Source organism: Puma concolor, chromosome A1 (genome assembly GCF_028749965.1).
Source record: "Puma concolor isolate L17-30 chromosome A1, mPumCon1.1.hap2, whole genome shotgun sequence".
In the NCBI taxonomy this organism is placed as follows: Eukaryota; Metazoa; Chordata; class Mammalia; order Carnivora; family Felidae; genus Puma; species Puma concolor.
This window is the reverse complement of record NC_141667.1, coordinates 191804121-191816621: the sequence shown is the minus strand read 5'-3', so window position 1 is coordinate 191816621 and position 12501 is coordinate 191804121. Positions and strand designations below refer to the sequence as shown.

Here is a 12501-nt window from a genome sequence, read left to right as displayed (position 1 = left end):
ATTTAAAAACCAGAAGATAGATACTATTATATAAGAGGAAAAAATCATAATTTAATACTCGAACATTTCTGTGTCAGGTAGAGGAAGCTCCACTTTGGAAGCTTAGATTTATTTCTGTGAAATTACATGTAACTTTTTAAGGGAGGTGGTCATTTAGAGTACAGAAATTACTTTATTGGCTTAACTCATATTGATTGTCTTTTGTGTATGGGGTATGGATAGTGTCTAAGGCCTTTTAGAACCATCTTTTTAAAAGTCATCTGTATTAACTTTCAGTAAAATGCACAAATGTCTAGGTGTACAATTTTTTTTAAAGAGCGTATTTATTGAGCTATAATTCATATTACAATTCACTTTTTAAAGTATACAATTCGTTGTTGTTGTTGTTATTGTTTTTTGGTGTATTCACAGAGTTGTGCAACCATCACCACTGTTTAATTTCAGAATATTGTCATCCTTCCAAAAGAAACCTTATACACATTAACGGTCACTCCCCATTCTTCTCTTCCCCTAACCTTCTGGCAACCGCTAATCTACTTTCTGTCTCTCTGGATTTGCCTATTCTGGACATTTCACATAAAATGGAATCACACAATATGTAATTTTTTTGTGTCTGGCTCTTTTCCTTTAGCTCTGTGTTTTTCAGGGTTTCTCCATGTTGTATCATGTATTAGTACTTTGTTCCATTTTATGGCTGAATGATACTCCACTGTATGGTTATGCTGTATTCTATTTATTCATTCATCCGTTGGTGAACATTTGGATTTTTTTTATTCTTTGGCTAATATAAGTAATGCTGCTGTGAACATTCATATATAAGATTTTGTGTGGGCATGTTTTTATTTCTCTTGGGTATATGCTTAGGAATATATTATAACTATCTCTTGTTTCCTAGAAATTCATTGCTCAGTGGAAGGAAGATTGACAAGTGGGTCAGAAGGACTGAAGTGTTAGCTTACCATAGGAATCCATCAAGAATCATTTAGGGAACTCCTGTGTTAGTGCTCACCTCAGCTCCATTCCTTAATACCAAACTTACACAGGCGACTAAAGCATATCATTGGTGCCAGGGGATGTAACTATCAATTTGAAGTTCATATAAAATAAGTAGTGACTCTTACCTGTAATATAGACACACTATTTCCACAAATGAATGTTTCCCACAGTGATGACTCTCATAGTAATTCTCTGGGAGATAAGCAGATAATTGTTGAGACTTGCTAATGTGTATGTGAGACATTTCTGGAAAAAAGAACATCTCTTGACTCTTGACAACCCATGATTATATTAAGCATTTGAACTATACTTAAAATATCCTGATAATGGATGTTCACATCTACATGTGCCTTGTGTGCTAGTTATTTGAAAACTCCTTGATCTGGAAAAAGCTAATAATTTATATACTAGGCTAGGCTTTTTGTAGACTTTTTTTTCCCTTGGAATATTTTCCTTATTGTCTGCAACAGCATAAATTGGAGTATGAACCTGTATCTATAGACAAAATGTACTTTATACTTTACCCTTTGGAAGTAGTTTTTGTGATTGGTAACTGAACAAAGTATAGCTGTAAAACCTGAGCACATGTGTGTGTGATGTTTTCAGTGAACTTAACTAGCTGCTGACAAGTTCTCTTGGATTTGGTATCTAGATGAAACCTGGCACATAAATGGTCAGCCCTGAAGTAAATCTTCCTCTTCCCTTGGTTTTATTTAGTTCTTTTCAGTTGCTTTTCATTTTTGGCTTATTAATAATGGGTTAAGCCAAGATTATTTGAGACTGTATCCTAAGAGTTAGTAATCATATAGGGAAGTGGCCACTTCTGGAGCAGAAATTATGTTTAAACTCATTTTTTTTTGCACTTCTAAATCTGAGTATGGTTGACATTTGGCCTGATGATGATTGAGTGAGAATTTTGAGTGTTTATAATGGTAGTTGGCTCTTAATTATCTGGGAATGCAACTGGGAGCTTTGCATTTTGCTCTTTTTCCTTCCTGGCTTTATGAGGACCCGTGGGTCCTTCCCAAGAGAAGGCGAAGTGGGAGGTGTAACTTATGTGAACCACTGAGACTCAGGGCTTGAGGGAACCATGGGGGCAGGAAAAGGTTTAGATTTTTGACCATTCGGAGACTTTTGGATTCCATTTAGAATTCGGTGATCTGTGCGATTCTGATTACCACTATTTTGGAAGACTGAGAGTTAGCTTTGGATTGGCTATCAAGTGATATTAGTATTGGCGAAAACAGTCCTAGTATACTCCAGGATATTATGTAGTACGATGCCAAATCATAAGAGAGGCCAGTGACTTGAGAATTATGTTGCTTAAAGCAATATTATTTGCTGAATATACAATATAAGTTAACCAAGAACATGCTGTAATTCAGAGGGTTAATCACATTTTAGAGAGATGCCCTGGCTTAAAATAGCATTTTGGGTATGCATTTCAAAACAGGGTTAGATTTTTAAAGAGGGATTTCTGAGAATTGCTTCATCTCAACTTTTTATATTCCTAGTGCCAAGCGCCATGCCAGGTATGTGCATAGCAACTGTCATTACGTGATTTTTGAGTGAATAACTGGGTACTTTCTTAGTATCTCTGTTAAAATTAAGAAATAGTTTAAATGGAAAGTTAAATTAAAACATATTGTTTAGTCTGGATAAAATTTCAGGTAGCAAATCCATAGTGGTGACAAGTTCTCAATTTTTAACATTTTGTCCAGGAATATTCCCTTTAATTTTTTTTTTTTTTTTAATTATCAGGTTAGTTAACATACAGTGTAATCTTGGCTTCAGGAGTAGAATCCAATGATTCAGTACTTACATATAACACCTAATGTTTATCCCAACAAGCGCCCTCCTTCATGCCTATCGCCCACCTTCCCCACCCAACCTACTCTGCCACCCCCATCAAAGCTTCTAGTTTGTTCCCTGGATTTAAGAATCTCTAATGGTTTGCCTCCCTCTCTGCTTTTATCTTGTTTTTTTCTTTCCCTTCCCCTATGATCATCTGATAAGTTTCTCAAATTCCATATATGAGTGAAATCATGTGATATCTGTCTCTCTCTGATTGACTTATTTCGCTTAGCGTAATATCCTCCACTTCCATTTATGTTATGGCAAATGGCAAGATTCCATTCTTTTTCATCTCCGAGTAGTATTCCATTATATATGTACACCACATGTTCTTAATCCATTCATCAGTTGATGGACATTTGGGCTCTTCCCATAATTTGGCTATTGTTGATAACACTGCTATAAACATTGGGGTGCATGTGCCCCTTCAAGTCAGCACTCCTGTACAGGAATATTCCCTTTTGAAAAGGTGTATCACTAGAGTGATATGTTTTCATAGATCCTTGTGTTTATCCTTAAACTATTGACAAAACTAGAATGGGTTAGCTCTTATGCAGTAGAAGGCTACTTTAATAAAGTGATATCAGGAATTGAGGTAGGTTCTTCCTCCAAAACACTCCCCACACCCCTCCCATCACCCCTTACCCCACGCACTTGAAATGTAACCATCTGTTTGTTTTTGTTTTGTTTTGTTTTGGTCTTGTTCTATTTTGCTTAAAATGTTCGTAGTGTAAATACTCAAAGGAAGAGTAATAATTAAATTTCACATAAGTGACTAGTATGTGTACACTGTATTTCAACCAATGGGAAGTTGGGTAAGACAGTTCTGCCCTGGAGACTGTGCAGTGTAGACTGGCATGGCCAGGGCATAGGTTCCTGATTACATTGTAGAGTTCACTCCATGCTGTGATAAATGATAGACATTGGGACTTGATTCTCAACTCCTGTTAGGTAGGGAGCTACTTACTGACCTAGATCTCAACCCAAGCAACCATATTGTAACTTAGTTTCCTCATGTAAAAATGGGCTAAGAGCTCCTACCACATAGGGTTACTGCGCCAATGAAGGGAGATTGTGCACGAAGTAAGCAGAGTAAGTGTTGGCTGTCATAATCCGGGTACCTGATTCACAGCAGAGAAGACTGAGGCCTGGGGACAATCAGAGACTCACTCTTGATTATACAAAGGAGCCTAAGGTTCCAGTCTCATCTTCTTTGTCTCCAAGTTCCTTTCTATTTGGGACACAGTGTTAGGGTAGTTTCAAAAGAATAGGGCCCATCCTTTTAGGAAGAACTGGCTTCTCTAACAATGTGAATAACCTTTTCAATAATTTTACTCCAGGACAGGAGCTAAGAGGTAGACATTTGTTTTATTTGAATTATGTTTAGTTTCTACCTAATGCTTTTGATTGTGCACCTCAGTCCTTGTGTTTGTAAGTTTTTGGCATGTGTGATCAGTAAGATCTGTCAAAGTTATTGTATCATAAACCATGATAGAGACAACTAATGGGATATAAAAATTGGACCTGTATTGTGGAGTTGTCGGGATCATGTAGCAGTTGCTTCAAAAATGAATTAAAAAAAATTTTTTTTATGTTTATTTATTTTTGAGACAGAGAGAGACACAGCACAGGCAGGGGAGGGGCAGGGAGAGAGAGGGAGACACAGAATTGGAAGCAGGCTCCAGGCTCTCAGCACAGAGCCCGACACGGGGCTCAAACTCATAAACCATAAGTTCATGACCTGAGCTGAAATCAGATGCTTAACCGACTAAGCCACCCAGGTGCCCCCCCTTCAAAAATGAATTTTAATGGGGGTGCCTGGGTGGCTCAGTCAGTTAAGCGTCCAACTTCTGCTCAGGTCATGATCTTGTGGTTCGTGGGTTCGAGTCTCGTGTCAGGCTCTGTGCTGACAGCTCAGAGCCTGGAGCCTGCTTCGGATTCTGTGTGTGACTCTCTCTCTCTCTGCCCCTCTCCTGCTCACGCTGTCTCTGTCTCTGTCTCTCTCAAAAATAAACATTAAAAAAATTTAAAAACCCGATTTTTAATGGAAGAAAGGAGAGAGAGGTGTTTTTAATTCTTTGACAGCTTTAGAAATTGACCGAAAAGCGGGACAGGTCCTTGATGTGCACTGGCCTGGGGCTTCTGGCTGTGGAAACAATGCCTGATACGGGCTCTCTCATTTGAAGGCGAACACTCAGTCATTCCCTTGAATGGAAAAATTAGGGCAGACCCATCTTTTGTGAATTGTTTCATGATGTGTGTCCTGTGTTCCACAGTGACTTCTGGTGGTAAATGTTCCTTGGGTTTTGTTTTTGTTCTGTTTTGTTTTGTTTTTTGCGTTACTTAGGTTGAAATGATTGGCATGATGATAATCATATGTGTATCTTAAATATGATCTAGTAGTTGATCAACCAGTTAATATGTAACTCCATTTGGAACCAGTTATGAGACCATCGGAAGCTCATGGCCTAGTTTTTGTTGCGAACATCACTTTCCCTCTTTTAAAACAACTTAAATGGGCACTATGTTTTTATTCAGTGATTCACACAAAAATATGATTGAGAGCCATTTTTGGATTCTAAACATCTTTTACATGGCTGCTTGAAAGGAATTGAAAAATTTAAACGAGATGAGTGTCTGCTGACTTGCATTAGTGGATGTTTTGCTGATAACCAGTCTGGTATGAAGTGGTCTTTGAGAAGTTCCCAGAATGTTTGGGATTTAAGTCATGTGGATTATGTGGTCAGGATTGGAATGGAGAGATGATGGAGCGTTAGAGAAGCGTGTTGCTCACATTTTGTGGGAAATCTCATCCAGCCGTAGGATTAATATAAAACCATAAAGGAGACAATAGAGGGTGTGAAGGTAGCTCCCATTTGTTTATTAAATTAATACATTTCATAGCAAAAGAAATGGCTTTTTTTGAAATTTGTGAACTTGTACTTATTGCCTGTATACTTAGCTGATATTTTCTTTCACAAAATATGCCCTTTGAAAACTTCCTATCATGGGCTTCTCTGGAGGCTATGGGTGGTAAGACAGGTTTGGCAGTGGTGTTTATGCGGAGTCTGCTTTTGGCCTGTCGCCCCACCCTTAATATGCTCTGGAGAGTAATTAACTTCATAGGAAGCTTCTCACCCAAGAGCTTCCTGCTTGGTCCTGTTTCTTCTTAGCTACTTTCCAATAGGATGGCCAGTCAGCACACGGGACGCACGCTGGAAGAGGCACTAGCCTGGACTCTAGTGTGTAGTCTTTTTGTTTGTTTGGGGTGTTTTGTTGTTGTTGTTTGTTTGTTTTTTAGAGGACTCATGTATTTCTGCATATCATTTGTGTGCTGTGAAGTAGATAGGGCAAGTATCAGTGTTTTTTGTTTTTGTTTCAATCAGGGGACTGAGCAGAGGCTTGTCAAAAGTGTGTCCATTGAGATGGGTCCAGGGTTAAACCCCAGGCCTTTTTGTCTGATGTACCTCTCAGGTTAGTTCAGGTAATGGTTTTATTTAGCTGCATTAGGGAAATATGGAAAGGGGCACAAAAAAGTAGAAAAAACCCAAGTTTTTATAGAAGGCAAGGTGTGACTGTAACTACGCAGTGATTATTACTCGTTTGTGTTGACTTCTGTTAGCTTATGAGGGAAACACGTAGTCTTTATTTATTTAGCTCCTATGAATCACAACCTCATTACGTAAAATGTATCACACCTCAAATAATTTACTAATGAGTAAGGTTCAAAATTATTGAACACAATAGTAATTGTTAGATTAGAACTTCTAGTTTGTTCTTTCAAAATTCTGGAATTTCTGCGCACTGAATCTTTCTTAAAATAAGGATGGGTTTATATTTTAAAGTATGATTTAGTTGTTTTAACAAGCTGCCTTCACTGTATTTTGAGTTCCTTTACAGGTTTCTACAATATTTACACTTTCCAGGATACAGAAGGTAGTCTAGTGGATTTTTATAATGTAGTAAATCAGTCTCTTCCTTTAATTAAAGGATGTCATGTCTGGCAAAACAGACTTTTGTTTGTTGGATAAGATGAAACTTCTTGTCTTCATTCTACAGATGGATGGCAATGGCTAATTACACTAGCTAACGTTTGTCAGTGCTTCTCCTGAGGCAAGGGTTGAGTGTTTCATATATTTTATCTCATTTAATTCTCAGTCACCCTATGAGGAAGGGTACTTTGTGTCTCCATGGCACAGATGAGAACATTAAGAAAGTTAATCTGGCTTGTCCAGAGTTACAGGTAGAAAATGGCAGGGCAGGGATTCCTGAGCTGGCCTCACTGGGAACGGTAGATACCATATTGTATGTTTCTTAAGGAATGTGGCCCAGGTAGTCCTGTAGACCAAACATCCCTGCTATAAATTTACGCTTTCTTTTTGTGGTTTAAAACACTAGGAAAAACTTTTTTGTTTTAGTCCCCTAGGATGGGTCTTAGGTGACTTTATATTTACATGGATATATAATTTGCTAATTAAAAATTTGTACTTTACAATAAACAGATGTTTTGAATTACTGAGGTTAGGGTAGCTAGCATATATAGTATGAATAATTTCTAATGTTCATGAAAATATCCAGGGAATCTCTTAAACCACTTAAAGATAATTTTTCCTTTTTCATTTCAAGTACCGTATTTGCTTTCTTTGTCTCTCTCGCACACATAATCATTATATATTAAGACTCAGTTTTCTTTTATCCAGGAACATAATAAAAAAATTAATGGAACATTTTTAACTTACAGAGTTACCTATTACACCCAGAAGAGTGGAGGATTATCTTAAAGGGCATATTACATGGTGAAATACACTAATTTAGATTAAAAAAAATCTAAATATAGATTGAAGACAAGTTAATTTTTTTAGTTTAAGAACATTTAGTGTGTGATGTAGTTGGAATACTTTCTGAGTACTTACAAAATGCTGTAGGTTTTTGGTTGCATGTGGATGGTTCTGTAATTTTCTAGGAAGTTGTAATTAAAAAAATTTTTTTTTTCAGCGTTTATTTATTTTTGGGACAGAGAGAGACAGAGCATGAACGGGGGAGGGGCAGAGAGAGAGGGAGACACAGAATCGGAAACAGGCTCCAGGCTCTGAGCCATCAGCCCAGAGCCTGACGCGGGGCTCGAACTCACGCACCGCGAGATCGTGACCTGGCTGAAGTCGGACGCTTAACCGACTGCGCCACCCAGGCGCCCCTAGGAAGTTGTAATTAATACATTAAGTATTCTTTTTTAAATTAAATTAAAAATTTTTTTAATTTTAGAGACAAAGCATGTGAGTGGGGCAGGGGTTGGAGGCAGGGAAGGAAGGAGAGACACACAGAGAGAGACAGAGAGAGAGAGAATGAATCTTAAGAAGGCTCCATGCTCAGTGCAGAGCCTCATGTGGGGCTTGATCCCATGACCCTGGGATCATGACCTGAGCTGAAATCAAGAGTTGGAAGCTTAACCAACTGAGCCACCCAGGTGCCCTTACATTAAGTATTCTTTACAAGTGATCTACTTTCATGACATGAGTTTAAATTTCATGTAGTTTTCTGTTTTGTGGTTATATCCTAATTTAACAAATTTCTTATTGGGCATTTAGGATGTTTATGATTGTTGCTGTTACACATAATGCTGTGAAACAATCCTGTCATGTCTTTGTGTTCTTGTCCTGCTGTTGTAGTATAAATTCCTGGATCTGCACTTGGTGTGCCTCAGAGTATGCATATTTAAGACTTCAAATACAGGGGCGCCTGGGTGGCGCAGTCGGTTGAGCGTCTGACTTCAGCCAGGTCACGATCTCGAGGTCCGTGAGTTCGAGCCCTGCGTCAGGCTCTGGGCTGATGGCTCAGAGCCTGGATGGAGCCTGTTTCCGATTCTGTGTCTCCCTCTCTCTCTGCCCCTCCCCCGTTCATGCTCTGTCTCTCTCTGTCCCAAAAAGAAATAAACGTTGAAAAAAAAAATTTAAAAAAAAAAAAAGACTTCAAATACATATCCCAAGTTGCCTTCTAGAATGGTGGTATGGTTTTATAATACCTTCAGTAATGTACAGAGAATGCCAGATTCCCATGTCCTTAATCTATGGACTCTACTTAAAAATCTTTGTGTATCTTTTATATTCTGTTTTCTTTATAAATGCAGTATAAATGGAGTCTGGTTTTATATTATCAATATTTAGATTTTGAAAATATTATAGATATACACATATATATACAAGAGTACACTAATATTTTGACATGGATGGGTGTGGTCTGAAATCTACATACCATGAATTTTGCCTTTCTGTAGTCTTTGTGGGGAAATAAACCATTCTGGATAGTTGGGTTTTCTGAATATGTCTGTATATTTTATTATTTCTACTTAATATTCTGAATGTTACTAAGCTTTCTGTATGGTGCAGAGATATTCCTTTGAGGGTTAATTATCAGAGTGTGTTGTCAGAGTGCTAACTTGCAGGTCAGTGCCTGTAAAGAGGTTAAGCTTCATGGCTGTTAGCTACCCTCAAGTATTTGGTTGCACAGCCTCTTGGCCATTATAAGCTAATAAGTAGGTGCTATTTTCCTTGTTTGAGATGAGTAGACGGGTTCAGAAAGGTTATTTAACTTGCTTAAGGTCACACAGCTCTTAGGTAATGAAAGTGGGATATAAACATACTTTTGTCTGACATGAGCCCTTTCTCTTTCCATTCCATCATTTGCTGCCATGCCCTCTTGATTGGCCCCATCCAGGACTGTTGACTGTCTTCACTGCTATCCATGTGTCAGTACGAACAACCTTTTTTTCTTGTAACTTACTGCTTCTAATCTGGGTTAATTTGGGAACCTCAGTCACCAGATTGTGTCAGTGGTGTATCAAGTATTGGTGGCTCTGAGGGGCTGTCCTATGACTAGACAGAATAGACTTTGACATCCGTTTTGGATGTTCTTGGGACTTTTTTATGCCTTTTTGGCTTTGGAGAGGAGTTTTCAGGTAAATGAGATGTTACTGTGTTTTTCCTGGTTGGGATCAATGCTTATCTTGAGTTTGTTTTGGATCTATTTGGGGGAAATTCAAGAGAGTTCGTGCTGCATGGGGTACCTGGGATAATCCATGGGCCACTTAAGGTTTTCCCCCCAAAGGAATGTATCAATCTGTTTAGATATGTTTTATTGCATTTTTATACTTTGTGTTTACTTATGTGACTGTGAGGTCTTTAAGGGAAGAGCTTCTTGTATTTTTTTTTTCTTTAGATCTCGACCCAGTATCCAGGTAAGTGTCTGTAACAGAGACACTCAGCACATGTTTAATTCATGCAGCAATGTAGCCTTCTGTAGATTAATGCTGTGTGTAGGAAAGGATCTACTTCTTGTGTTTGAGCGTATTACCTCCTGGCCCAGGCTCCCATCCATATTTATAGAACCAGCTTATGAGAAACTAACTTTTATTCTAAAAACAACTTGTTTTGCATTTAACGGATAATATGTCTAGCTATAGCAATGTTGGGCATTATGGAAAAGATGCGGAAGGCATACAGGGACTCTAGGTGGGCTGAAAACCTAGCAGCGGTGAGTAAGGACAGCAGGAGCCTTATAGCTCACTTAGGGTTTAAGGTTAGGGACTTCCCGAGTCAGAGTTCCATTTTTCTCTTGCAGTGGCAGGTGGAGTGAGGGCCCTTGCTTTCAGGTGACGGGTGCACCTCTAGGGCTGCTGGCATCACTGCCATTGTAGTGTACTCTTCCCGCACCGTTAGCTAGGGAGCCAGTTTTGGGAGTTGTTCTTGGACCAGCTTTTTCCCACCGTGGCCTCCATTTTCTCTGCTACTATATCCTCTGTAAGATCCACTTTCCTCCCAACTACTCCACCCTCAAGAGACCAGATCTGTAGACATTTTTCCAGGTGGTTTCGCTAAGGAACATTGGTTGTGGTGACTATAGGTGGCCTGTTCATATGTTATAGCCTTAAGGGAGGAATTGTCTGTTTAAAATATGTACCATCTTCCATGTCTTTCTTTTGTCTCTCTGTGTTGGGATTTAATAGCCTTCTCCCTACGATGTTTCAGTAAAGAGCTCATGATGCAAGTCAGGACCATTTCGTAAATCTGTTTCAGGAGAGTCATGCCCTCTGCTGTTTTGCTTTGCCATGAAACTTGAGGAATTTAAGGATGGGACTGAAATTAGTGATATGCATCTATAGTTGGTATTTCAAGCTTATATCTTAATCTATTTTTATTTATTCTTGGTAAACTAGGTTGCCCATAGGATTTTTACAGAAAACATATTGGAAATTTAGCTTCTAACTTTTGGTGATCAGCCATTAGATAGTTACATTACAGAAAACTCTCATTATGGTTTTTTTTTTTCTTTTTATATTTGCTCATACTAAAATGGTTAATCTCTCTCTTTGTAACTTAAAACTACATGTAATTTCCTAAATGGAACGACTTTTGGTGATGTATGCACTTCTTTCAAGTATAACATTAGATGCATATTAATTAATCTTGTGCTGAATTTGACTTGTGTATTAACCCCGATTGAGAGAACATTAATACCTAAATCTGTCTTTCAGGCAGTAACAGAGAAGAATTTTGAGACAAAGGATTTTCGAGCTTCTCTAGAGAATGGTGTTCTGTTGTGTGAGTAAGTATTTAAAGCACTGAAAACATTATTCAAAAGCAAAGGTGTGTATGTGTGTGTTGTGAGTTGTCATCATGGCCACCTTAGTCACAGATCTGTTTTCTTGGTAACAAGTGAGATTTGATCTCTGCAAATTGATACCCCTACAGTACCAGACAGCAGGAAGGGATTATCAGTCTCTGCATCTAAAGATAGCATTAGTGAAATATATATTATTTTAAATTAGTAAACAAGAAAGATTCTGTTATTTCTTGATGGGCCAGTAGGGGTGGGTGGTTGAGGAGGAAGCTGTATTACATTGCACCAGCTCTCCCTTACTCTGAGTATTCTAACATATGGAATTGCCTGGCTTAGAAGTTAATATAAGTTTTTTCTTTTTTTCATCAATAAAGAGTGATGCTTGTAGAACAAATTTAAGCAGTAGCAAATTTTTCTTTTAAGCTTTAAGTGGAGTCATTACATTACTGCAATCACGTTGAGTTATGCATGGGCCATTCACATTTAGCTAATATATTGTCGAAAATCGTGTCCCAGATTTTGGTTATCATAAGTAAACTAGGCTTCTGGCATGATTGATGGTATGAGGCCTACATCATATGTTTGGTATACTGCTTTGTCCTTCTGTGGATCAGAGTGCAGTTAGCCAGGTATGTGACCTTTGGGGGTAAGGGAGAGGTAGGGCTGTGGGATGTAAAGATGAAGTCTTGGGTGAGGGTGCAGGTTGCAGAAGTGAGCAAATAAATTATAAGAATGTACTTGAGTATGCACCCACGTTTTTGAAAGGGCTTAAGTACTCCAATCTAGACACTTACCACGTCGGTATTTACGGAATCTGTCCCAAAGCAAACACTGAGAGTATATGTACTTGTATTTAGATGACTTAGATTATCCTTTTAAAGGAAGGTTGTCTGCAGCAAATATCAGGAGTCAAAGGGCTTAGGTTTGATTTCTTGCCCCATTACTTTTGGACATTTGAGCAATTGAGTTAACATCTGAGCCTTATTTTCTCATCCATGAAGTGGAAATCAGCATGTCTGATCTGCCTAACTCACAGGG

General features: G+C 38.4%; 1 protein-coding gene across 18 annotated transcripts in view; it reads left to right on the top strand.

Annotated features, from left to right (window-relative positions):
* LMO7 (LIM domain 7) overlaps window positions 1-12501 on the top strand; it is a 198447-nt gene that overhangs the window by 59812 nt on the left and 126134 nt on the right. For all 18 annotated transcript variants that reach the window (XM_086710178.1, XM_086710175.1, XM_086710247.1 and 15 more), the window contains one exon: window positions 11378-11448. In XM_086710178.1, the coding sequence (XP_086566304.1) occupies window positions 11378-11448 (71 nt within the window). The remainder of the gene's footprint in view (window positions 1-11377; window positions 11449-12501) is intronic.